The sequence below is a fragment of the Bemisia tabaci genome, chromosome 1 (assembly GCF_918797505.1).
Source record: "Bemisia tabaci chromosome 1, PGI_BMITA_v3".
Taxonomy (NCBI): domain Eukaryota; kingdom Metazoa; phylum Arthropoda; class Insecta; order Hemiptera; family Aleyrodidae; genus Bemisia; species Bemisia tabaci.
In genome coordinates this window covers 30,714,832-30,742,449 of record NC_092793.1, presented here as the reverse complement: position 1 = coordinate 30,742,449, position 27,618 = coordinate 30,714,832, and the positions used below count along the sequence as shown (strand labels likewise).

The 27,618-nt window shown below is 41.4% G+C and overlaps 1 protein-coding gene across 6 annotated transcripts in view; it reads left to right on the top strand.

The window, feature by feature from the left end:
* The window catches only part of LOC109041225 (uncharacterized), a 413,234-nt gene that overhangs the window by 353,315 nt on the left and 32,301 nt on the right, over window positions 1–27,618 (top strand). For all 6 annotated transcript variants that reach the window (XR_011899748.1, XM_072299619.1, XM_072299616.1 and 3 more), the window contains one exon: window positions 16,029–17,713. Coding sequence is in view for 5 of the 6 variants with exons in the window: in XM_072299619.1 (XP_072155720.1) it covers window positions 16,029–17,713 (1,685 nt within the window). In the remaining variant the exon portion in view is untranslated. The remainder of the gene's footprint in view (window positions 1–16,028; window positions 17,714–27,618) is intronic.

Genomic DNA, 27,618 nt, shown 5'->3' with positions numbered 1-27,618 from the left:
TCATAATTTTTCGGAACAACATCGCGACTGGATAGAAGGTTGAATTATTGCAAACGTTGGAGCCCAAATATAATCCGACAAAAAGTAGGGTTTAGAGGTGACCTGATGAAGATGATGGCATCCGACCAGCATCAATTTCGAAAGTCTAACCTGGTCACAAGAGTTCATTATACAATGTGGAGGTCATTAATTATACGAGCAAGAATTCATTTTTGATTACAAAACAATCGAATTCCCTGGGTAAAATTGTTTAAAAACTGTAACTGCGTTTTTCTCGAAATCACGTGTTTTTATCCTCAAACTTTGAAATGCTCTAGAATAGTCAGGCTTAAATTTCTTTATTTTATTTTTTTGCGGTAAATAATTCAAACTCAGCCCCTTAGTTCTATGATTTAAGTTTTTTAGTGTCTATTTTTTACCGTAAGTTCCTTTTTCCTCGGGTGCATCACAATTTAGAAATCGTGTTTCATCTGTTACACTGTATGTCAACAATAATATATTAGGTATGATAAAAGTTTTCTCTAAAATAGACCAACTTACTCTGGATAATAATTGTATATTTTATTTACTTTTGTGCTCAGGTTTGAATCAAAATAATTTACCATGTTCAGGGTGCAGGGTTTTCGTTTCCCAAATCAGGTGTTGGGATTGACCATTAAATCAAACCTATTTGGTGAACTTCGGCTACCGATAAAGCGTTCAGGCAGTCCTCGCGACCCTCAATTCACCCTTCAGCTTGGATCTCAGGATCGGTAACTCACTCAGACCGCAAGAAAATCGGAAAATATTATGGGGGAAACTACGGACCTCCGTTTGTATTTGTTCGGATCATGATAAAATATATCGAGTAAAGTTATTCAGTTCCTGAAATACCCTCTCGTTCGCTGATCCGCTCTCCTCCGTCTTCGGGATTTTGATAAAGAACCGGTCGACAAAACACAAGCGTTCAGGAAAATTTCTATCTGATAACTAACAAGGTTCACCCTTGTTGACTTGGTTATGCGATTTACTGCCTCAATAGGTGTTCGAAAGCTCGAGATTTATGCGACAGGCCATACATCTTTTCTTTTTACCCCTTCCCGCACCGTCCTCGTCGTTAGTTCATGATCAAGATATACCCTCCCAAGTTTTTTTGTAATTTTAAATGCAGATACACCACCAAGGAAATAGCGTGTTTTTTCATAATCCAACAACGCCTCTCGGTGAAATTCTTGCATGCATGCGGAAAACATTTTCGATTTGACTACATTTTGCAAGTGGGAAGCACTATTTATAGCTCATCCTAAAAAGGTCGATTTGCATGAGGAAACTAATGGCACATGTGTTATTTCGAAAATGAGCCGAAAAAACAGTTCCTAATTGCAAAATGTAGTCCGCAATTTATCCATGCGTCTTGAGTAACTTGAGTGCAGTAAGAAACACGATTTTCTCACAAGTTTTCGGAAGTCGCGAGAAAATCTACCGGATACCTTACTTTTTGGATGACCCTCATACATGTTTTGTCAACTTATTTCATAAAACTTTTACGAGCTCTTACTAGGGGATTGGATTAAAGCTCTGCGTTCAGCTGATACTCGTATATTAAAAACACATGTCGTCGAGAGATCTCAGGAAAAAAATCGTGGATATGAGTCAGTGGCGTGGCGTGAATGATCGATTATCGATATTTCTCTATTTGAAGCTATGGTAAAGAATCGATTATTGAGGTGTTCGCTGCGAACACCCTGTATATCGATCCTTTTCCATTGGTTTAAATGGCGGACCAATCGATGTATCGTAAAGCACGCCACGCCACTGATATGAGTGTTTCGAGGAAGGCACAAAGCAATCGGTGAGCATTGCAAAGGGCACAATCTTGAATTGAGGCTACATTAAGCAGCGAAATTAAGGAATAAATTAAAAAAAAGAGTCAAGCAATAAACCGGAGACGTCGGCCAACGGCGGAGTGGTGGATTTTAGACTACACATAAATTCCATCATAAGTAATTTATTAGCGGATCGATTTCAGCGAGGGCGAGGTAAGAGAAGGAGGGAGCGAAAACATCGGAATGAAAACGTCGGCGGAAAGCAAAGAATAGCGGCGGTGTTATAATTCGTTCCCCTTTTTTTCATGAATCATGTTTATATTTTAATAATTGCTCTTATTTATGGCTCTGCTCCACCTGTTTGGGGGCTCTGCCAATACGGAGACTTGCATAACAGCTGCCTCGCTTGAGCGCTCTCGCCGGAATGTCAAGGGCAGGTTTGCCGTGTAAAGTATTCCGATCATTTGATCAATCGAATTTTTGGGTAATCGAAGATTTATGAATCGATTGATAATCAAATTAATTAATCAATTTTGACTGATTAAAGTGCGTATCTTGAAACTGTAAATTTTTAAAATAACAACCTGTATCCTTAGCATCCCGCCAGGGTTTCCAGGTGTCAATCAGCGTGTGTGCTGAATTCGAATTTCAAAAATCTTGCATGCTGAAAATTTTTCACGATAATTCAGAAAATTTTAGCTCCACTCTTCCCATATTTTCTCCCGAAATCCTATTTTCCATAAGATATCTGCACTTGTTGACTTGGAGCTGCCATTTTGAGAGGTCGGTTTTGTGCTGATTTTTAGGATTTTGACCCGGAAACTGGAGTGTTTTTAATCCTCTATTCCTCGGTCGTAGATAATCGATTAATAGCTGATAACATTTCAACAATCTATTAAGAAACCAAACCGGAGGAGATTCGATTAATCGTTCAACTATTCGCTCATCGAAAATCTGTATACGTATTAGAAATTCGACCCGAGAAGTGGGAAGTATTTCATATTCAATTACTCGGTAGTAAATGATCAATTAAACAGTTAAAATAAACACACACAAAACAGGGTCAAGGCTAGATAGACCTCAAAATCTGGGCATTTTGATCCGCTTCTCTACGCATCAACTTTTCTCTCCATTTTAACCTACAATGAATGCGACGGAATGCACGCCATCTCGATGATGTTAAGCAATGAGAGAGGAAAAACCATTGCCCACCACAAGAATGTGTTGGTAGCAAGCAGCACCCATATCGTCAAACCTCTGACCTAAGGGTGTATATCAATTACCGCATGAGCTCCAGAATGCATGTATTTGAATGTAACCCAGGGGTCACACGGAAATTCAGATACGCCCTTTGGTCAGAGGAGCGACGATATGTTTCAAAGGGCTAATCAAATGAAACGAAAACTTGATCTCAGATCACCTGTTGCTAGCCTACCTCGAGAAGTGGTCAGTACGCGGGATAGCATCGTATTACTACCCCACCCCCAGCCCCTAACTCCATTTCCTAGACTCTAATATTGTAACAAAGGCTGCTGGAGCTGCCCTTTAGTCCTCTGGAAAGAGACTTTTCCCTTCCTAGCGTCAACCCTGTTCCGAGCTTTGAGCTTTGGCGTCCGGCCCAATCGCGCAGTCCGATGCTGTGCTTGATTAAATTCCTCATTGATTGAGCTTGATTGGGGCTATCCGTTTCAAGTAGCCAAAAAAAGGGAAGAAAAAACTAATTTCGCCTCATTTTTAATTAAATCGATTCGTTTGTGCTCTCTCCCCAGCTAGACATTTCTTCGCGGAAATTCCGTGCTGTCGAATTTTTGGTGACCTCCCCCCCCCCTTTTTGGCTGCGGCATGAACCAAAAAGCATTAATCGAATTTTTCCGCTGGCTATCAATACTCTCTAACAATTTCAAAATATACACAATGCAAAATGCAGCGTCCTTCCAGTGATTTTAAAACACCCTTTTTGAGATAAATGTGTGAATGTATTTTTTTTTCTTTTTCCAAATTGCTTGTGCGGCATCAGGAGATAAGTTTCAACTTATAAATCTTGACATGTAAGGGAATAAAATAGAAAGTACATACATTTTGGAATAAATGGAAGGATTATAAGTAGGAAAACAAATTCAATTTCCTGCAGATTATCCATTATCATGAGCCTCAAACAAGGTGGTAATTTCATTAACTTTATAAAATCACACTTATTCCCTGTAATGAAAATCACGAATTATATCAAGTCGCTGTATATGTGTATTCGCTATATATCTTGTTTTGCCCTTGGTTCCCCCAAAATCACTTGGTGTGCATTAGAGGACCATAGATAAGATCTACAATGCCAATTTTGAATGAAATTGAACGGATAGATTTTGAGGTATGGCTCCAGGCACCTTAAAACGCCTAGAATATATGAAACTTCAACTTCTCTTTTTTCTACACGATTACAATACCTTCTCCACTTACAAGGGGAGCGAGAAAGTAAAACCTTACAGAACAAAATCACACCCTACGGTTTAAAAGTAAATACGACCGCAAGTGATCTATTTTGAATGATATTCCATCAACAATAAATTATGTTGCCCTTGAAAACACCTCATTACATACTTCGTCGGGAAAATGGACCAATTCCGCAGTCCGCAGTCCGCACCCATAGAGTGCCATTTGTGCAAGCCGTCCAAATTGGACGAGATTCCTCGTTGATGCGACAACAGTGCTGTTTCATCTCCTCCCGCCCGCCCAACACGGAAATATTTTAAAAATATTGCTGAAATATTGTCAAAAACATTTTAACAATATTTTAACAATATCGAAATAATATTGCTGCAATAGTTTGTTGTCCGCCCCCCTGACAATATTGCAGCAATATTGTCAAGGTAATATTGATAATATATTTTAAAAATATTTACTTGCGATGAGGTTATCATATTCCATATCCGTGTGCGCGCACTCTAGGAGACGTCTTTGGTACTAATTTTCTTTCTAATGTACACATGCGTCCAGGTTGTGGATCGTAGAGTTGTTCCTGACCTTAAAATCCGCGCCGGCCTAGTCGGGATTAGAACCCACGCCTCGGGGTGGAGTTGATATCCGAAGTCCAGTACTTTACCACCAGACCAGCCAGGCTTGATGTAGATGGGCCCGTAAATTCAATCTCTTAACTATCGCAGGCCTCTGAGTCCGTAATATGTTTGTTTATTGACGGATTCTTATAATATTTTACCAGAATTTATTATTTATTATTTATTTATTATTTTTTATTTCATCCTGTAATTTGTGTTTCAAATTCTTTATTAATTGTACTCAACATATTCCTATTCATGTATTACAAATTTTCGTTTTTTTTAACTCTCTCTCATTTTTTTCTTTACCAAATTACTGTTTTTTATAATTGCGTCTTTTTCCAGTTTTAATTATTTGAGCTTTTTCCTAGTTTGAATTTATGTCGATGTATTTATGTTATGTTATTTATTTTTTTCCCTTCTTTTTGTCTTTTCTTCCCCCCCCCCCCCTTTCTTTTTTCTAGCGATTGATTTTAGTAAGTTCCGCAAAATAATTGGTAAACAGAGCAAAACCATACGCTAATTTGGCAAACATTTTGAAAATCTAGCAAAAATTTTAGCCAAAATAGCATAAACTCGTAATGTTAATTTCGCAAAAGTATAGTTTGCCATTTTCGCACAATAAAATTACCACTTTTGCAAATTGTTTTGTCGTTCTCGCCACGAAAGTGGGCATTTTAGCAAAAAAGCAAATTGCAGAAATCGCAAACCATTTTTTGCCATTTTAGCAATTAATTTTTAAATATTACAAAAATATTTATAAAATATTTTTAACATAATATTAAACAAATATTTTTAAACTAATATTTCTAAAATAATTTTAAAATATTTTGTAAATATATTTTACAAACTGTTTTAAAAGTAATTACATAAATATATTTTGTAAATATATTTAAAACATTTTTATAAATATATTGTTACAATATTGTCATGAAATATTTTAGCAATATTGTCAACATATTTCTGCAGTGTATTTAAGGAAATATTTACATGACAATATTGTTTCAATATTGACAATATTGCTGCAATATTGCTGCAATATTTCGTGTTGGGCGGGCGGAGCTTCGATTGCAGCCCCAGCCTCGAAGCGCACCTCAAGTCGAGTCACTTCTAATAAACGTGTAACATATGTTCTCCTCCGACCCTACGCCAAAATCTTAATACTTATTCCGGTCGGAGCTGAGCTGCGGTTCGTCTTAATGACGCTCAATTTGCGTGGATTTTTACGATGAATTTAAAACAACCGGCAATGAGTCGTCGAGACCGCCCTCTTGAAGCCGACTGTCGCGCCTCCGCAACCCCTGGCTCCATTATTTTCCCATCCTCTTCGTTCGTGCACTCTCCGCCATTTTAGGTGAAATTTTTCCATGCACTAAACTTGTTTTTAGATCTGGTGAATTATTTTAGCGAATTCCGACGAGCGAAGATATCCTTTACGTATTAAGTAAGAGAGCGTTCATAAATTACGTTACGCTCAAGGGAAGGGGTTATGAGCCTCCGTTACAAGGAGGGAGAAAAAAATAGAACTGTAAATGTTCATAGTCTATGAACATCAGGGCGTTAAAAACGCCAGCCCGAAGGTATTCGTTTTATCACCTAAGATACAAACAATATCGTGAACAATTTGTAATGCCTTTGAAGCTCCTAAAACAAAATATTAACGAGGTTTCTTTGAATAACGATCCCCTTAAGAAGGAGCTTTTTCCGCGGACCTGTTTAAAGCTACTTCAGTCAAAGTCCTTAAATACACGTTTGACAGAGTAAATTAGACCTTTAACGAGATGTTAAATTAATTTTTGCAGATCTGTTGAGCTCAGGTTATGGAGAGCCTTTTGTAAGGTCAGTGCGGTTTCTTATTAAAGAGAACGCGGAGATGAAAGGAACTCGGGGGCTTGCCGTTGACTCGGTTGCAAAGGGTGAGGGAGCGTTTAAAAGCTAAGTAGTGAAGGATCAAGTTCTCATCGAATCCATTCCGGGCAGACTTAGCGACAACCTAAGACGTCGGATGTTTCTTAGAATCTGTCCTCTCAAAACTCCCACTCGGCGCACTGTTGACCGTGCTGATTGATATTGGAATCCCAATGGACCAATTGACAAGGTACGAATTTCAGCATTCTGAATCATGTTTCTTTACTAAAATTTCACGTAGAACACGATGCGCACAACGAAAATTACCAAAATCAACTCAATACGAAGATATTTAATGATTCTTGATGCGTAAATTCAAACCACCCGCTCATAAAAACTCAATGCTCTACGTGATTCACATAGCGCGATAAACGTTATCATGACAGCCTCCGCGATATAAAAATCTGGCAAACGCGATCTTGACGCTTTGGCTCAGCTATAGCAAATTGCCTATAGTTTGAACAACACATGGTGGGAAATGAACACTGCTCGATAGAGAAGATTGCCGAAACCGTTGTAGTCTGTGATTTGACTCACGTAGAGCTTTGAGTTTCTTGTGAGCGGGCAGTTCAAATTCCTCGTAACCAATGTGAAATAAAATCGTTATTATCGTCGTTAGGAGTTGGTTTTAGTAATTTTCATTGCACGAGTCGTGTTCTACGTGAAATTCTGGTTAAGAAACACGTATCAGAATCCTTTAACTCGTACCTTGTCTAGTAGTCCATTATAAAAACTAACAATTTTACTTTAGCATTGCGAAGGGCCCGTCCCTAAATTGCGTAACGCTCTGAGGGGGAAGGACTATCGAGAAGAACGTCATGCCATTTTGTTTTTACGTATTTAAGGATAGGGGTCGACATCACAAAAGCGTTATAAGGGGGAGGGGGGTCAAAAAAGCAAAAAAAAAAAAAAAAAAGTGCGTTACTTAATTTAGGGACGACCCCTGAATTCTCGCTCTTTTGAATCAGCATCAGTCAAGTTACGGCAAAATGAGTAAGCCTTTAGAAATGTACAACTCTTTAGTGTTATGGTCACCACTACACGACTGGTAGGGTGATTTTGTCATAGTAAATCACTGGATAACGAAACGTTACTTGCAAAAAACTAAAAAATAAAAAAAATCGTTGCAACCTCCCGCTTTCACCAATAGGATTACTTCATTATCTCATTGTCTTCTATATCTTCTATCACTATGAATAAAGAGGAGATTTAATTAAAATATGGGTAAATAAGGCTAAAAGATTATTAAAACACTAAAACACAGGACGTTTCAAGCTGTTACCAGCTCATTTTCAGCTGCGAAAAACCTAAAAACAAGTAAAAAATTGAGTGGCGACCTGACCCCAGCCGTTATCACGTAACCACTGAGGTGGTTTTTATTTGCCCATATTTCAATTAAATCTCCTCTTTATTCGTATATTCGGGCTATGTTTTTGTGCTTTGTTCTATGACTATGTCTATCAATTTTAGTTCACAGTATTTTTAAAGTAATTTACACAATTTTAAGTGATTTGTCTCTCACAAGTAGTCCATACCAAAGATTGCATCGAAGGGTCTGTTGCCTCCAAATTTTCCAGTGTAACTCACTGAGTGGAGGACTGCTTAAGAACCAGGCTCGATAAAGAGGGTTAATTCTTCTCCTGACTTGATCCCTCCGTCTCCTCGCCACTGCCACCTCAAAGCGGCATTGCTCCTTGACTGATTTTGAATAAATATTCAACATTGGAAATCTCATGATATCTAATGCAGTCATTATTACTAGCGCTCAAAGGACTTAGGTTCTCGGTCCCTGAGGGTTTAAGTGCGCAGTTCCGTGCGGCATAACTGCAAATGCCTGCCGGGGGCTCGCTTTATTCCTCGCCTACTGATCTGGTCACGTGAATCGTTCATTCCACCTTTGTCGTTAGAAGTGGCTCGCAACCCTCAAGCTATTGGGAATGGAAAACAATGAGGATAGAAAGTAACGCGAGCCTTCATTTTCGTCACATAGGCCAACTATCATCCTAAGTGTCGAAATAGTTGCGTACATGGTTGCATGGCAAAAATGAAGGCGGAACTGATAAAGATGAGACGACGATACTATAAATTTCAATGCGTCAACATTCCTATCGGTCAGACTATGAATTAATTATCCCTCACTTTGAAATAGTTGACAATAATGAAGGCTGATGTGTAAGTTAGTGCAGTTAAAAACCAATTTAACAATTTCATAGAAAAATTCCCACGTACTGAGAAAGATATTGAATTTGTTCTCTAGTGTTACTTTCTATCAATACAAGAAGTAAAATACAAACCGACATAATTTTTGTTTGGTTTAAGTGTTTAGTTTACGCTTAATTTAGGACCAAAAACGAAAGAAAAACTGGGAATCCTCAGACCCAACCAAAAGCTTCAGTTCCTTTCCCTTTCATTTTCCATATTAACCGAACTTTCCAGTCATGTTTGTCTATCAGTGCGGAAAGTATGAAGAATCTCGAGATTTGTATGATAAAGATTGGATATTTTGACTTCTCGTTCAGTTGTTCTGTATGATCGTTCTTAGAAACGTCCAAAAATGCTAGCTTTGAATAGAAAAAACTGAAAATGTGGTAAATATAAGGTTAACTTTTAGATCTGCTATTCCTTGATGAAAATTAACGGAACACTGGTTGGTAGATGAACAAATCAGGTCGGCAAAAGCCTTTTTCAATATAAATGCACCGTTCAGTTTTAAGTAAGGGGGATAGGAAATCCTAGCGATAGCTAATTCCTCAGCGTCAACCAACTTCGGCTTAATGGATATGGGAATGAGTGAAATAGCCTTTACCTTGCGTTCAAAAAGTATATTAGCTTTACTTGCATAATACTACAACGTTAAAACCTCACTTTCGGTGGCCCAGGCACACAAAGTCGCAGCACATTAAAACAGAGAGAGAAACTGTGAAGAAATTAAAGTGACGAATAAGAAAATTGAGTAAAAAATTAAATAAAATGTGACAAACTCGTATGTAGAGGATCAAATGAGAAAAATTTAATATTTACGAATTATCATAGACGATAGGTAACGAATGAGTAGCAAACAAAACAACACAAGAAACAACAACCGAAAAATTTATATAGTGGTACTAAACATTAAAAAAAGAGTTGCTAACTATGGACAAGAGGAAAATTTTCTGCACTTTTTTTTAAAAAAAGTCTCATAATTCTGATTCATTAATACCAAACTTTATGAGGATCCCTTTCATCCCCTGCTTGCACTCGTGTATAGATGCGAGTTTCATGACTCGATATGACTGCCTCGTTGTTATCTCTCGCGACTCACTCTCCTCGCCCCACAACTCACAATCTCTGCAGATCGGTTTGCCTTGTTCTAATCCGGTCTCTCGTCTGTCTCGTGCCTAGTTTAATTACAACCACGCCGACGTCTCCAAAATGACGCATCTAAAACCCTTCCCCACTCAACAGCTTGTTCATCCGGATTTAACCCCGCCCTGCCCCCTTCTCGCATCCACCGCAGCCTCTAAAGCTGCTCTGTGTAACTTCCACCTATCGTATGTCAGGTTAACCTTACTCCCACACATGTGCTCTCGAGCAAACGATGTTTGACAATGAGGTATTACTAACCTTGTAACAGAGATGCCGCTGAGATTTCCAATAAAAATGGTAGAAGTGAGAGGCTTGGAGGACAAGGTGCACAAGTGCCGTTTTTGAAAAAAATTGAGATTTTAATCATTTTAAGTAAAACTAGTTTTAATGCATATTCTGTGAAAAATTCGCTCTCAAATTCCAATTTTTAAGCATCAAAAAGTCAGTTTTAACTATTTTCCGCCATAAGGATCCGTGTAATTTCGAAACTTCGAAAAGTATTTCTCGAAATAGCAAAAACTGCACTTATGCACCTTGTCCTCCAAGCCCCTCAGGTTTTAATAGCTTGTACAAACGTTTGAGTACTTGTCTATTTCATCGTGATACAAAGAGAGGAGGTAGTTTGAAGTTGCCCATAATCCGAAAACTATTATCAAGGAATTAAAGGGACCGCTGTAAATAGTTCTTCCATCCAATGGTCAAATGAGAAGGAGAGAAGAAAAAGACAGACCTTGATGAATCCGAGGTACATCACGGCATCATGATATTATCACTAAAACTCATCGACAGAGGATTGGGAGCTAGAATGTGCAATTATTGAATAGGCAATTATTCGAACTCTGATGTAAGTTTGTGGTATCACGATGTTTGAAGGCGAATCATCCCGCTTGCATCAAATAATTAGAACTGTATCAAGTATGGCAGAAACGAACCAAATGCTAAATTCCGCGAGTGGATTTGGTTCACTTTTGAGCCCGATGCGACAGAAGGGGGAGATCTGGAGGAGGGTCGAAAATTTTGCAGGTGGTCGCCAATGCTGCCAACATGAAAACCTATAGTTAACAGCGCACCGTCGTCCGGAGCGAATTTCGTTTTGTCGCACAGGAGACTGGCTGAGGTGAAACCTTCATCATGTCTTCTTAACGGCGAATGCAAGTTTTTTTTCCCAATTCGAAGGATGTGTTTTGGCCTACTCAAAAAACTGAAGGCGGACAGCAACATGCGTGCCCTCCTTTGCCCCCCTGCAGTGTCAGTTCTGTTCCCTCTAAATTTTTCTAAAGTTTTCGAGATTCTTAAAAACTTCCAAAGACAACCGACGAAAAATTCTAAAGAAATTCGAAAACAAATTGCATACCCCCACCCCCTTTAACACCGCGTATTGCTGGCTAAGACCCCCCCCCCCCTCTTATTGGAGCGTTTATGATTTAGGGGTTGCATTTTCATAAAGTAGGAACTTTTTTGATTCAAGCAATTTTATTTTTACTTAGAGCGAAAATCTTCTTGCCGGCGGATGCAAGTTACTTTTTTAGCCAGTGTGGAGGGTGTGTTTTGGCCTACCCAGGAAATTGAAGGCGAACAGCAACATGCATGACCCCCCCGAACCCCCTGCCCCTGCGCTGCGCGTCAAGTCCGCTCCCTCTGAATTTTTAGTCTCTGTCTAGAGACCGGCGAGGCAATGAGAGCGAGCGAGGAGAGCAATTATTGCGAGCCGACGCGGAATGATACGGCATGTGTAATATGTTAGGTGTAATACGTAATGCGTGTTACGCAATATGTATCGTGTAATAACTCGCAATCATCCCGACGGAGCGGGAACCCCGCGGAAGGGGCTTAGCGCTCCGTAATGAGCATTAGCAGGGATTATTTCACGTTTGCTGACGGAGGAAGCTCTTATTAACACTCATCAGGAGCAGCGGCATTGACGCTCGTCGCCGGAGCGCGGGACCCCAAAGCCGGCAAGTCAACGAGCCTGCTGAGCTGCTGAGCCTTTGAGCCGCCCCCCCCCCTCCCCCTCCCCCGCCCCTTCCCCCCTCGCCCTCCTGCCGCCAATCTTCCCCTCTCCTCCTACCGCGAAATCACGACCTGTCATTTCGCTCATCACGAATGTCATAAGTCAAGATACGGATTTCATATCCACCCCCTCCTGTCGCTCAACGCTCGGCACCCCCCTCCCCTTTCCCCCGTCTTTGTGTTTTTCTTGTGTTTTCGATGATGCTCGATCTTAGATGATTCTATAGGTATCAGGCTCATGCTCTAACTGGACGTCAATCAGCACTGAGCAGTGCGGAGTGAAGTTGGGCGTGTATCTCCTTCCGGAGTCTACATAGCGCCGAGTGGTATGTGAGCGAAGTGAAATTTGCTCCATAAGCGCGTATAACACTCCGTTATAAAAGTAGATACCGATTGGTGAACGTGTAAGTCACTCCGTAAAAAGAGGAAATTCCGCTCGGTAAAATGTAAGTTACTGCGTAAAGAGAGTAGATCCCGCTACGCCTTCATATCTCTCGGATTCTGTGGGCGCTTTGTAGACTCCACAGTGAGGTACACAACAACTTAACTCCAAAATGTTTTATGGTGGACAGTGAGAGTTTAAAAAAAAAAAAAAAAAAACACTCGCATGTATTCTGCCGTGTTTCCAACAATTTTCAACCCACATTTTTCAAATTTCAAGAGTCTTTGAGTGTGGTTCTATGGAAAATTTTACGAATAATGGGCAAGTCCCTCGATAAAATTTTCTGATCCCCTCCAATGCATATTTTCGACCCCAAATTGGATTTATCGCTCTATACCGAACAGTCAGAATCCCACCTTAAAACCCCGTTTCGCCTGACTCCGTCAGATATTACTCTTGAAAAAAAAATGCATATCAGATACTGGACGCAATTAATCATTCATCAGACCGCCTTTGCTTAGCAGAAAATTCCTCCTCGATTGTCACCGCGAAATAAATAGGTTCCTATCGAGGGTCCAGTGAGTGAGATTTCATGTACGGAAAGGAAACAGTAATAAATGTTGGAAATCTCCGGCATCCCCTTTTCGAATTTCCATTCCTCTCTTTTTTTATTTAAGGGCGTTGTAACCATCAGCTAATGACGCGGTCTCGAGGAAGGGTTGTAAAATTATACGGTCGCGTAAGGTGTCACGGTTTTTCCCCCGCGGGAAGGGGGCGGAATCAGGCGTAATAAATAAAACAGCAAAATAAAAATTTTGAGCAATGAAAGTGTTGCGTCTCTCTCGCTCTGCGGGGGGCGATATCCATCTTTCAACCTGCTCCTTTCTCAACCCTTCCCGTGGCGAGTAGCGTCAATCCTTCTACGCGAGCCCGGTCGTCCATAAAGCCGCATGCTTTCCGTAGCTCACGCGGGAACGGAGTTACGCCCTTACGTCACAGGAGCGACGATAATAGCCGTCATAACGGCGGCGCCGAAACAAGGAAATTGAAATAATTGCGGAGGGAAAACGGAGAATCCATATCTGAACGTGGAAAAAAATAATTTGTCTTTTCACATTTTTCTCTTTTTTAATTAATGCATTAATTAATGGTTTCCTGAAATCACAACGGCGTCCGAGCCGTGTTTTTTCCCTCGTAAGTTGGGAGTAATGCGTTAACAATCACTCACCCTCCCGAAGCGCAGAGACGTGTATCGTCTACCAGACCGGTGTCTACTATCTCCCCCTCTCCCCCCGCGAGATGGTGTACCATTGCGCCCAATTCGCTCCCCGCCCTTATCCTGCGGGGAAAGGGGTTGACCGCAAGCTCACCACTTTCCACCTCGTCATCCCTCAACACCAAGTGCCCTCCATTTAGCATTTTTCTCCGCGCGTCGAGGAGTTATGAATGCTCATTGCATGTAATGCTTCAATGTAAAATGTAGTATGCTCTCTGACGTCCTCCTTTTAACCAAGATTGATAGCAGCGGGCTGATTATTGAAATTGATAGACAAAGCAATATACAAAGAAGACATAGGGAGTATGGAGCGATCCTATTGAAATGGGAGCTTCCTATAGACTAAGGGAGAAAATGATGGACTAACTATCGGGTCTCTCGTGGGTTGCCGTTAGTTAGTCTATTACTTACCTCCTTTGTTCATTGCAACCACCCGCTTCCACCAATAAGATCTCTCCATATCTCTTTTGTCTTCTTTGTCTACAGATTTGTCTATCAATTTCAATAATCGGCCCGCAGGTCTTCCAAACGGGCCTTGAAATTACACGCAAAAAAATTTAAAAATGTAACCACCGAACCGAACCAATATTCTTTTCGTTGACTAAGCTCTGAAAGTGGCCATAGCTTTTCCGTTTCGACGAGTTAGCAATTCAAGCAACGCAAAGGTCATAACTATCGTATCTCATTTTTAGATTCTTGTTCGTGAGAAATTTTAATTTAAGTTTCCTCAGAGGAAGCATAGGTTTGCAAATGGCACATGCCTTTGAACTAAAGACCGCTTGACCTTTTTAGATATCCTTTGACCCTTTTTTAATACTTAACGACATCTCACCGGAGTCTTATACATCTGAGGAATGAACACCGTGTTTTAATTCCGTAATAACGTTTCGTTTTTCCTCCATTTCATGGCGATATTTTCTTGCATAATTGGTTGGTGCAAATTGTGCCACACATGAAGGAAATTAAGGTGAAAAAACTTTTGACCCATAAACAGTACGCGACAAAACTAACATAAAATTCGGAAAATTTTTCTTCCTTTCAGAATTAGGGATCCCTCTTCCGTTATAACAACTTTGAAAGCTTGGGTTCGTCATTTGAATCTCCTCTGCCATGTCCAAGTTCCGCTGCAGGTAATCTTGTGCACGCGTTATGATGCATTTGTCATAGATGGTCTCTGCACAAAGCTTTGCTGATCTGCAATAATTAGTACGTGGGTTTATATTTTTTCATTACCCACGCGATGTTTCTTTTCATTTTACCCGAACAGTTATGAGCAGGTTGTTTGTTAAGTATGATTGGTGACCGCAGTTACATTCATTCTGATTGAATGTCTAATTGCATTCATCAGCATGCCTCAAAACAATATTTAAGAATATGTGTTACTTTTTACGATATGAAGACTTTATACAGGGTACAACTGGGATCAAATTTTTGATATCATCGAATTTCATCTCAGAAATAGGATTGGAATATTCGGCACCCAATCTTTTTTTTTATATATATCTTCGATTACGCATGCACAAGAGCTACCTGCAAACTGTCTTTTGCCATTTTTATCTGTAAAATTCTGTTTTAGCAGATGAAATTTAGGTATGACATATCAGCTTGGCCTCTAATGGGATGAGCCCTGAAGTATTGCCATGGTGTAAATTGAATCCGATAATTCTATGGTCAAGCGGTCTATTGGTTTCTATTTCTACAGCCTGAATGAGTTTTAAAGTTCCGAGATGTAAAAATTCATTTTGGGTCGGAGAACTCAAGCACGATGTGAATTAAGCTATTCTCTGATCGGCGTTCAAAATTGACAAGCTTTTCAGACAGTTTAATCTTATGCATATTTTTCTCGCGTTTTTATACTTTTCTGAAAGTTTGTAAGTAACGTAACATAATTAACCTCATAATTTTGTATTCCTTAACCAAAGTTTGCTTAAAGAGTGATAATTTCCAGTATAAAAATACAATAGGTCAATAAATCCTTTATTTGCATATTGACCATAATGAGGATGTCAATCTCCCTCCTAAGAACTTTTTCAGTTCACCCAGAATTTAAGAAATAAACTGGAATGATCAATGTCAACTCAGCAAAAAAATTAATCACTCATGCAAGGACTTTTCTGGAAAATTTACAACCGTCTTCTCCGAAGAGACTCATGTCAAAACTTTACGAAAATTTTCAGGAAACGTATGAAAAAGCTTAAACAATCTCCAATTGCTTTCTGCAAATAATAATCCAAATCCTTTTTTTATGATTCCAGATACAAAATCGAATCCAATTTGAATCATGGTAATACTTCCGGGCACCACTCGGCGAAGCGAAAACTAGACAATATCCCGAACCCCGTAGGCAAATCGAAACCCAATTCCGTGTACAGTAACAGAGACGGCCTGGTAAACTCGGATGAAGCCCCGTCGAAAAAAAGAAGGAAGCCGATGAACCGAGACATCGCAGAGGGTAACCAGCCCAACAATATCAACAACAATAGCTCAAATAAGAATAACAATAGCCATAATTTTAAGAACAACAACATCAATTGCAGCGCCAAGAAGGCCTTCTTGCTCCCGCAGAAGAAGCGGGCCTTGGTGAGCGGGAACTCTCCCAGCCGGAGTCCGCTCAAGAAGTCGGTAAAGGTCCTCACTCAAGATGGCTCCGAGACCGTGGACGACGAAACCCTGATCCGAGAGACAGAGGCTGCCCTCAAAAGTCTATCGGGGAGCTGGCCCGGCCCGAGAGCCGGCTTCTACAACAAGGGCTCCGAGCAGGACGAGCGCTACGAGTCGCCCGCCTTCGAGAACCTCTTCGAAGAGAACAAGAACAAGAAGATAGCTCAATGCTCGGCGGTGTCCTCCTCGTCGACGACGAGCGACAACTCCGTCTGCTCCCTCAAAGACGTCATCACTCTGAGAGAGGCCCAGAATGGCGAGCACAAAAGCTTCGAGTCGGACTCCACAAGCATCATCATCAAGACCGAACCAGACGCGAGCAAATGGACAAGGCCCAGCAGAGCTAGACCCGTTCAAGACGACAGCAAATCCAAAATCAGACCCGCCGAGGACACCACCGAGTCGGAACAACCTCGGCAGCCCGTTAAGAGCAAAGCGGCGCCGCAGAAGCTGAACAGCGAAGGCGACGCCGCCGGGATAAAGACGGAGAGACTGCCTCACTACGAGACGGATTTCAACGAGCTCGTCGACGACTCGTCCAACGAGCTGGAGATCGACATGTCCGACCCGAGCGAGAAAGACGCCAGGAAAGACTGCCCGGAGAAGAAGCCCAGGATCAAAGTGGAGACGGACCTCCAGACCCAAGGCACGTACCCGTCGTACGGGAGCAACAAGGACGTCGAGAAGACGTTCTCGCAGACGTCGGCGTTTCGACCCGTCGGCGTCGGGGCGGACGCCTCCAAGGACGGCAAGCCCCGCGTCTCGGACACGATAAGCATGGCCCCGATCGGGATCGGGCCGTACCCGCCGGCCGTGGCCACCTTCGTCGGCTACCCCGGGGCCCCCGTGCCGGACATGGCGTCGCCCGGCAACCCCATGGTCGACGCCAAGTCGCCGCCCTCGGGCGTCCACCTGCTCCACCTCAAGTCCTCGGTCGTCAAGTCGGAGGACGACATGGACACGAGGAGCTCCATCGCGTCGACCACCTCCATGCCTGTCTCGGGAAGCGGGCCCGGCTCTGTTTCCCAGGAGCGCACGAAGAGCGAGCCACCGGCGTCCATCGCCTCGCCGGACATGATGTCCTCGAAGCAGTACATCACCCTCCAACCGGCGGCCGGGTCCAGGGCTGCCACCGCCATCCAAGAGGTGGCGCGGGAAGGAGTGCTCAGCGTGTCCGCTGTCAGCAGCACCAGTTCGCAGAGTCCCGGCGTCGAGTCGCCAGCCTCTAGGTCCTTGAGTGATTCCATTCGGGGCGGACCATTCTCACCCTCCAGTAAAGGTAAGGTAAAATTTGTCCGACAGGCTTTATCCATTGCAAAGTTTCCAGTATGGATATCTCTGACATAGGCGGTTCTACGGGGGTGCCAGTGGGTGCCGGGCACCCCCAAGCAAAAATTAAGTACGGTTATCGGAACCGTGAAATTACTGCTTTCCCTGGTAAAAATTGGCAGTAAAATCTGTGTTCCAAAATACCATTGACCTAAGGCCGGCTGTAAAATTTCCAATAGCTTCTGTAGCCGGCTGTACAATTTCTTATAGCCTTTTATAGCCGATGGCGATTAAGTAACAGCCGGACGATAAAGTTTATGCTAAACGTTACTAAATACGGATACTAAGACTTAGTTAGTTTTTAAACTACCGCTCTCTTTTATCGCCGTAGTATCTTAATTTATTTTGCGAGGAAAGCTCCGTACTTTTGATGGATGCCTGCCATTCCTAATATATTAGAGCGCCTTCAGTTTCGTATGATACTGTGCAATACCTCTGGTGTGAAATAGTTGCTTCAGACGCCTCGGCACGCTGCGGCGCGGCGGGCGGGCAGAGAGCGCGAAACGCGCATTGGCGCCTACAAACCTAACAGGGATACTTCACGCATTGCGCAATGCGTGAAGTATCCCTGTTAGGTTGTTAGGCGCCAGTGCGTCGCCGCGCGATGCGTGAAGTATCCCTGTTAGGTTTGTAGGCGCCAGTGCGTCGCCGCGCAATGCGTGAAGTATCCCTGTTAGGTTTGTAGGCACCAATGCGTCGCCGCTCCGCTTTGTGTTAGGCTCTAATATTTAATCTCGCGGAGTCGGCGTTTTTCAGCTCATGATTTTGAAATGTTTGCACACTCTGTATGGACCATCTCATTTTAATTGATGAAAAAAAAATATGTTTTAAAGGAAAATATAAATAGTGTGTTTTGTAAATATTAAGGTAGTTCCGTATCAATCTTAATGATTTCCAAAGCACACGAATTTCTACACAATTTCTTATAGCCTTTTATAGCCAATGGCGAGAATGTGTTTAGCCCGGCGATAGGAACTATAGCCCGACTGTATACTTTGTTATAGCTTCGTATAGCCCGGCTATATGAGTTGCTCAGCTTTCTACAGCCAGCTATATGATTTTCAATAGCCCTCTTTAGCCGTCTATAAGAACCCCTATGGTATTTTGAAACGCAGCTCCTATCGCCAATTTTTACCAGGGTTTAAAGATTCTGTATTCGCGCACACTGAGAAAAAATCCCAGCAATTAATTGAAAATGTTTTAAACAGAATTAATGTTGATAGCCGTGTTTTACAAAGAATCTACTGTTTTTTTATGGTAAGACTGTAGTTTTAATGGAAAGTTTTGCTAAAAATTTTCTACATTAAATGTATAGATATTTAAGTAGAAAGGAAGGAGAGAGAAAGAGAAAGGAGGGTAGGAAAGGGGTAAAACTTGAGGGCCGAAACTTAGGCCTCCCCTGAGCGACCGTCCCCTTCGGGGCCGGTCTCCGACATTTTCCACCTCTGGGAACCCCCAAGCATGAATGTCTAGAACCGCCTATGATCTCTGAGACAGTTGGATGGCTATATTCACGAGAAAAAATAAAAACGTCGACTGGAACTTCATTATTTTGTAACATCTATCGTCGAGTTTAACGTTCCGCGAGATGGCTTTGAATGTCTGGAGTTAAGAATCCGAACGTAGACGAAATAACTACAAAGTGGACAAAAACACGTCGACTTTAGGGACCAGTAAGTCTATTTACTCAATTAGTCGCTGTAGTTTCATCTACTTGATAGTCTCCTCGTCTGCCTCCAGAATTTTAACGTCCCAACATTTAGAACGATCTCGCGGCGATGAATGTTATAAGTATTGTAGACACACGCAACATGTACAATCTGAACCACACCGAGACTGAGCAGTCACCGACATTCAACAATCAAGCAAAATATTGTATGGCATATTATGAGGCATTTAAGAACAGTCCCAAGTTAAGGCTTCCTGATCATTGTATTGATCTTCAAATTTTCGTTCGGTTCAGTATAGCGGCGTGATGAAATCGGTGCTTGTGAGGTAGTATACAATCCTTCTCGTTCGACATGAGCGCTGTTAAGATGCGTTTCCATTAATTTCTATCCCTAATCGTAGAATTGAAAATATTTGCGTCAAAAATAATCAAGTAAATACGTTTACTCTCGCAACTGGTGAGAGGGTAAGAATTAAGTAAAAACTAAAATGTAAAACCTGAAAATTTTTTGAAAAAATTTTAGGGATGGTAAAAAACAAGCAGTGGCGCCGCATTATGAACTTTAAGGAGGAAGTGCTCCAGGCATACTGCCGTGCTAAGGAAAAACGCCGTATGAACATCCGAGAGTTGCCAAATTTCCTTCAGTAAAAGATTTATTTTGGAAGAGAGCTATGAATATTTTATCTCTTGAAATTTTCATATGATATAGACCTAATTACGAGGAAAAATCCAACACAATATATTCACAAGTTTTCCTGTAAATTCGTATTTAAACAAAGGAAATTTGGCAACTGGCGAGGGTTCATACGGCGTTTTTCCTTACCATGGCAGTCAGTATACGTCTCATGTTAGAATGCATAGTATCACACCCTTCGAGAATAATAAACGCATGCATCTAATATTTTAAATACACTTTTATACCAAAGTTTTCAAGGAGGAAGATGGGGATTTTAAATTATTAAAAATGCTCTTGCTCCCCAGCGGGTATACAGTCGGAGGAGGGGCACTAAAAAATACGACTTAAAAAGAAGGCGCACCCGGCAACCCTTTTAATGGAGATAACGGTAATAATTATTATTCCGAGTGGTCGTTAAAAGCTTAAACAAAAGACCCACGCAACCCTTGCCGTCAACAGAAATTATTTAGCGAAAAACGCGGAAAAGATTTACCCTAAGGTTGAGAAAGCGAGAGAAGTGGGAATATAAAGATGGCATCTTTACCCGGGGCACGTACTGATCCTTTTGACTCTTGCCACGAGTTATAGGTTTTAGAGCATCTTGAGGAACCTCACAACATCTAAACCTTGTTCTTTCCGTAATAACACAAAAGACACGCACTTTCCCAGTCCTCCAGTATCCCCTGCTCCCTCGGGTGTCTCCCAAGATTTTCTGAACTTTCTGTAAGTGATCAGTAGCATCTAATCGTGGTTAAAATGTAACTGAGCCACACTATTTTACTGGTGTGGCTCTGTGCTCTGTGACACGAACAAGGTTGCACCTTCAATTTGATCATTAGGCAGAAATAGATCACCAGCATAAAACTAATCACATCCTCGGTATGTCATACAATGCACAGTTGCACAAGGCATGCTAGACACAAGACGCTAACACAGAGATCCTTAAAATAGTATCATGAAAATAGGATAATTATTACCAAAATTGAGTAAAATCCAGTCGTAAAACACTGAAATTAGATCCTTGTAAGGGATTACAATGATTCTTAATCGCAAAAAGTACAAAATGCAGAAGAAAAAATTCTATGATCTTGAAAAACTTTAAGGCAAAGGCGAACCTACCTTAAAATTTACGATAGTCGCATATTTCCCAAGTTTTTCTGGAAAAATGTTTAAATTTTTTATCATCAAATCATTATCATCCCTCTCCAGGATCCATTTCTAGAGTTTCACCACTGAGCTTTTCTTAAGATTTGTTAATATTGAGGGGCTTGGAAGACAAGGCGCATAAGTGCAGTTTTTGAAAAAAATTGAGATGTTAATAATTTTAAGTGAAATTAGTCTTAAGGCATAGTCTGTGAAAAAGTCGGTCCCAAATTCCAATTTTTAAGCATCAAAAAGTGAGTTTGAACTCTCTTTCTGCCATAAGGATCCATGTAATTTCGAAAAAGCAAAAGCTGCACTTATGCGCCTTGTCCACCACGCCCCTTAATTGTTCTTTCCATAATGCTATGTAAAGGATCTCCTTGTACAATGTACCCTCCTTAACCCTCTATCCCATGAATTAATTTTGTATCTGAGATTCTGAGGGACACTTATCTTTTTTGTAGCTTGCATCCAAACCATAGAGTACCAAATTTGTTTTTCAAAATTTTTAATTTTTGGGAATTAGTATTATTAAAAAAAGAGAAGAACTATCGGAAACTTGTAAAATTATGCCACAAGGGAGAGATACAATTTTTAAATATCCCAAAAATACGTTGTTACGAATTCGTAACGCCATGCCATAGAGGGTTAATCACAATGTCAGCCATATGGGGCCTCCTAAGTAAAAGGGCTGTTCAAAGAACGACGAGTACACTGCCGTGCTAAGGAAAAACGCCGTATGAACCTTCAGGCGTTGCCAAATTTCCTTTGGTAAATCACGAACTTTTGGGGAAATTTGTACATATTTTCCCTCCATTTTTTCAAGTAATTCTGTTCGCAATTTCAACTAAAGTTTCTGATAATGTCAAGGAAAAATATTCATAGCTATCCTCAAAAATAAACAGTTTATCGGTGGAAATTTGGCAACTCTCGAATGTTCATACGGCGCTTTTCCTTAGCACGGCAGTACAGCTCTCAGCATCTTCTAAAATCTCCTGATCCCTTTCTTAAAGGTGAAAGGGAAAAGTGATATTGACGGCGCGGCTCCTGGAAGATCATGAGGATATTGATGCGAGCCCATTAGAGTCCTTAAAATGAGAAATAGTGTCCTTTAGCTTGCATCCGATGGCGAGTCGGGAAGACCCAGGCTCGGTCGAGGGGGTGGAAAATCAAAGACAGAGAGTAAAGAAATATAAGAGGAAGGAGGCGCAGCGGCATGAGGCAGGAGGATGTTAATAGTTAAAATTCCAAACAGGATCCCGAAAGACGATAATGGGGAAGTAACATCTGTCCTTGTAATATCAACCCTCGGCTCAGCCATCCTCGCCGCGGCGCGCGCTGCGGTGTCGTCAGCAGTCCGCCGGAGCTCCTTTCTTATTACCGAAAATCATTCCCAATCAAAGTTTATCTTCTCGACTTAAAAAAATCACATGTAATCAAGTTTGTAATTCCGACCGTTTAACCCCCTCCCCCGCCCCTAACCTCTCCTTAAGCCTCGTTATCGCTTCCCCCGGTTTTACTCCCGATCATCTTTTCCCCCATCCTCCAGGAATTACATTTGATTCGCAATATGATTCGCCAGCACAATCTCAGGAAATTGCTTCCAACTCGCTGCCGTTTCCGCTGTTTTTAGCAATGGGTAACTTCAATGAAAATCTCCCGCTCACCTTTGTGTCTTCGCAAAATTTCGATGAGAATGTTGATTGCAGAGATTCCTTGTGAAAACGTCCTTACTGTTTAAATGAAAGGCTTGGAGGACAAGGCGCATAAGTGCAGTTTTTGCTATCTCGAGCAGGGCCGGATTAAGGGGTGGCCACATGGGCCGCGGCCCATGGCGGCAAATCTAGGGGGCGGCAAAAATTTGCAATTTTTAAAGTGTAGATATAAAAAAATCGGATTTATACAAACAAAATTACATACGAGAAAAGGCGACGAAATCTGTCATTTCCTGAGAGTAAGGTAATTTCTAATTTTGTCGTCTCTTAGTGATACAAGAGACAGCACCCTCAATAAGTCGAGTTACGAGAGAAATCGAACACGCAATTTGGCCTAGAACGGCGCGACTTAGAGAGAAATGATAACGAGATCTTGAGATGAAAAGGAGAAGCCCTCGGCGCGGCGATTGGCCTGTAACACATTAGCGCCTACAAGACTGCACGAATACTTCACGCATTGCATCAAACACAGTGCGGTCATTGCGGTCAGCGTGAAACGGATAGCGCCTACAAGAATGCATGAATACTTCACGCATTGCGCCAAACACAGTGCGTTCTGCAGCGGTCGTCGGCGTGAAACTCATAGCGCCTACAAAACTGTCGGAATACTTCACGCATTGCGCCAAACACGGTGCGGTCTGCGCGGCACGGCGGCGGAAGTTAAAATCATGGAACCACATTTATGTTTGTTCTTTCATAATTTTTTCGTTCATTTCTTATGAATGGAAGGCCTTGTCCACACAGAGATAGGTTTACGGAACTTACCTTTCGCGCAAAGTTCCGTGAACTTTTGCTAGTAGTGTTGACAGGGCTTTCCCAAAAAATGTGTTGAACACGTATAAATGCGTCTTATGCACCTCTCCCTCGCTTGCACGTTCATTTAATGGTTTTTATCGAGTATCAAAACGAATGAGGAGGGGGCGGCGAAATATAGGCGGCCCATGGGCGGCAAGTAGGTGACTCCGGCCCTGATCTCGAGAGATACGTGTTAAAAGTTTCGAAATCACATGGATCCTTAGGGCAGAAAGAAAGTTCAAACTCACTTTTTGATGCTTAAAAATAGGAATTTGATAGCGAAATTTTCACTGAATATGCATTTAGACTAGTTTTACTAGAAATCATCAATATCTCAATGTTTTCAAAAACTGCTCTTATGCGCCTTTTCCTTCAAGCCCCTCAAAGTGACGAGGGAGACACAAAGCTATAGCCTGGTTCAACAGTAAAATACAACAAACAATTCGTCGCTTGGCTGACATAAGGGCGTAATCACACATTGAGATGAGCTCGGAAAATCATTGAATTGTATTGAAGGCAGGAGTCATTGCAGAGTGTAGTTACGCCTTTATGTCAGGTAGGCGACGAATTTACTCAATAATAAAATCATACGAGTATCGCGTAACACTTAACGCGCGAAATGGTCAGGGGTGTACCCCGAAGTATACTAAAAATATTGGTATGACACAGCTAAGGGGAAAATAAGCAGGATCAGGACGTTGGGGTCGTCCCTGAATTAGGTAACGCTCGAGGGAGGGAGGGGGGGTGAAGGAGCGCGTTACGCCATTTTGTTTTTACGTGATAAATGGTGGGAACCTTCGTCACAAAAGCATTCCAAGGGGGAAGGGGGGTCAGAAATGCCGAAAAAGTGCATTACGTTATTTAGGAACGGTCCTTTTCAGGCCAATTATTGACAAAAACTAAAGTGAAAAAATAATGCAAGACAATGAACATATGACTGACCGAGGTAGGAATCAGTGTAAACTGATTTTTAAACTAACAAACTCAACTCATGGCAACGTTGATCAAGTCGAAGAAACAAGAGCTAATCGGCGTGTAACACTAACCATACTCCGCGAGTAAACATCGAAGTGATTAAAGCGGAATTATTGATTTTAAAGCATTGACATTCACAGACTGATTTATGTTCAGAATTATCGTGATTACATTAGCGCCCAAATTATCGAGTGAACACAAGCTCAAACTCAAAGCAAACACCCGCCGGCAATAAAGTATTTAAGATGTCCCCGTAATTACTGCCGAAGAAAGCAGACTGTTTACTTGCAAATACTTACCGTTAATTTTCGGGCCGCATAAGCGGACTGTGCGCGGCATGGGTTTCCACGAGCCAAGCCGTGCACTTGGATAAACAGCCTCAAAAATCTGAACCCTCCGCCTCTAATGAGTCCCTTTTTTCCAACATGACCTTAATTCACTCCCAGTCTTACTTTTGAATCTTATATGGATGTTTCTATTTTCTATTTTCTCGTCTCCTAATGACAAAATATTGAATCTTGTGAAAGTTTAATGATTACTGTGGTGATTCCAAAGTTAAGTTTGCTCTACTCAAGCGTGAAGTAGTAGTAGTTAGTTTTGCATTATTTTTCCTCAATTTTCATCCTTGCCAGTGGTGAAATTCACATTTAGATGCAGGAAACACTTTTAGAAACTTTCAGAATGTACAAATTAGGAAACCATAGGGACCTCCCACTTTTGAAATAAAAAATACACTTAAAATTTCTATAGAAAGAAAAAGCTAGCATCAAAATTTCATTATAATTCAAATCTTCAATATCGCTGCGAAACGTTGATTCAAGTGCAGTGTATGTACTTGACATACGAAACAGAATAATAATCCACGTTTAAGTTTTATAAAGATTTACTAAAATGAAGTGACAAAAAACGAATGTGAGTGGGACGTTAAAATGGGGCTAAAAGTCCAAAGCAGGGTCCGAATTTGCACATCTTGATAGTGCTGTTGGTGGTGGTGTCGTTGTTCTTCTTCTCCATCTTCTTCTCCTTTTTCTTCATCTTCCGATTTCCAACACGTCCTCATATGACATATCTTAAAGGTACTCTGACCTCTAAAAATGTCAAGAGGTCAACGCCTGTCACCAAGGAATAAGCTTTGCGGTTCTGTTTTCGGGCTTTCGCGGAACAAGAGGTAAGCATGTATACTGCCGTGCTAAGGAAGAACGCCATATGAACATTCGAGACTTGCCAAATTTCCCCGGATAAAACATGCATTTTTGATAAAATTTATGTATGTTTTTCCTTAAAAATCTCAGATCTTTTAGATTGAATTGCGTGCAAAATTGACTGAAAATTTTGGAGGAAATTATTCACAATTATCCTAATAAATGCGAATTTTTATCGAAGGAAACTTGGCAACGTCTGGAGGCTCATATGGCGTTCTTCCTTAGCACGGCAGTACTGCCGTGCTAAGGACAAACGACGTATGAACATTCGAGAGTTGTCAAATTTCCGTCGATAAAATACGAATTTGTTGGGGAAATTGTGAATATTTTTCTTTCAACTTTTCAGGCTATTTTGTTTGCAATTCCATCTAAAATATCTAAGTATTTCGAGGAAAATTATGCATAAATTTCGTCGAAACTACATGTTTTATCCGGGGAAATTCGGCAACTCTCGAATGTTCATACGGCGTTCTTCCTTAGCACGGCAGAGTATGCTATCACCTCATTTTGGCGATTCCAGGAATCGAGTCCGTTGAACGCTCACGTTGACGCGGCAATAACGGGGGCAGAGGCGGAGGGGCGCGGGATAAATGGGCGTCGAGGAAGTATAAATCAGGATGGCAAATGGAGAAGAAATGCCAATACACAGATTCAAAGACGTTGCTGCGCCACCCGGACTGGGCCGAGGGAGGGAGAGGGACAGTGCACGTGACTCTATTAGCCAAATATTTATTATACGACAATATCACAAGCACAAATAATTCTTCGTCTCCTCCGCGGGCTTTTAGGCTCCCGGACGCCCGCCTAACTTTCGGGAGAAAATAAAAAAAAACGTGATCGAACAAGTTAATCTGTTAATTTATTGGCCCGCGGAGAGTGCTTTCCATAACTCGAGCAAATTCTTTTAAATTGAGACTAATAAAATGTTCCTCCTCCCTCCCGCGCCCGTTCCTCCTTTCGCCCTCCGATAAAAATTATTACCTGCTACGTTTTCTATCTCCGTCGCTTCACAATCAATTATTTTCAGTTCCTGTCCCATCTGATTCGGCTGTGTGCGGGTTGGGGTCGTCGTAAGGTCGAGGAACTTGAACTCTGTTCTGAAAATCGAGTCAAAGCTCACGCTGTGAATATGTCGAAGGCAAATAGTCAAATATTCTTACTTAGATTGAAATTTTGATTTTCACCCCAATTTTAGGCAAAGTAATTCGTCACTCCTGTAAGAAATAATTCTCTGTAAAATATGCAGCATATAATAGTATTTTAAACGATTTTAAGATCCTAAATGCACATTCATCATGAAATTTTCAGCACGTCGTAAAACATTCCATTTGCAGGTTATTTAAAAGGTTTGAGGTTGTGTTGCTCCATAAACTGACCATTTTGACTTGCATTTTAACAAAACGAATAATTTTTTCCGACTTTGAAGTGTTAAAAAAAAGAAACCTGTGCGACTAGCTGAGCTATAAAAACACACAATATAGGAAAAGAGCAAGGGAAACGACGCGCGTTGATGACGGCGCAGAGATACAACTATTCGTACTTGATGGATGTCCGTGTTGCGTCTGCAAAATTGAAGGCGCGATGGCGCGAGGCGTGAATTCGCAATGCTCCGCTCTAAACTGTTGGTGAGGTGTCGTTTAGATTCGGTAGAAAAGTTAAAAAACGCACAATTTTGTCTAC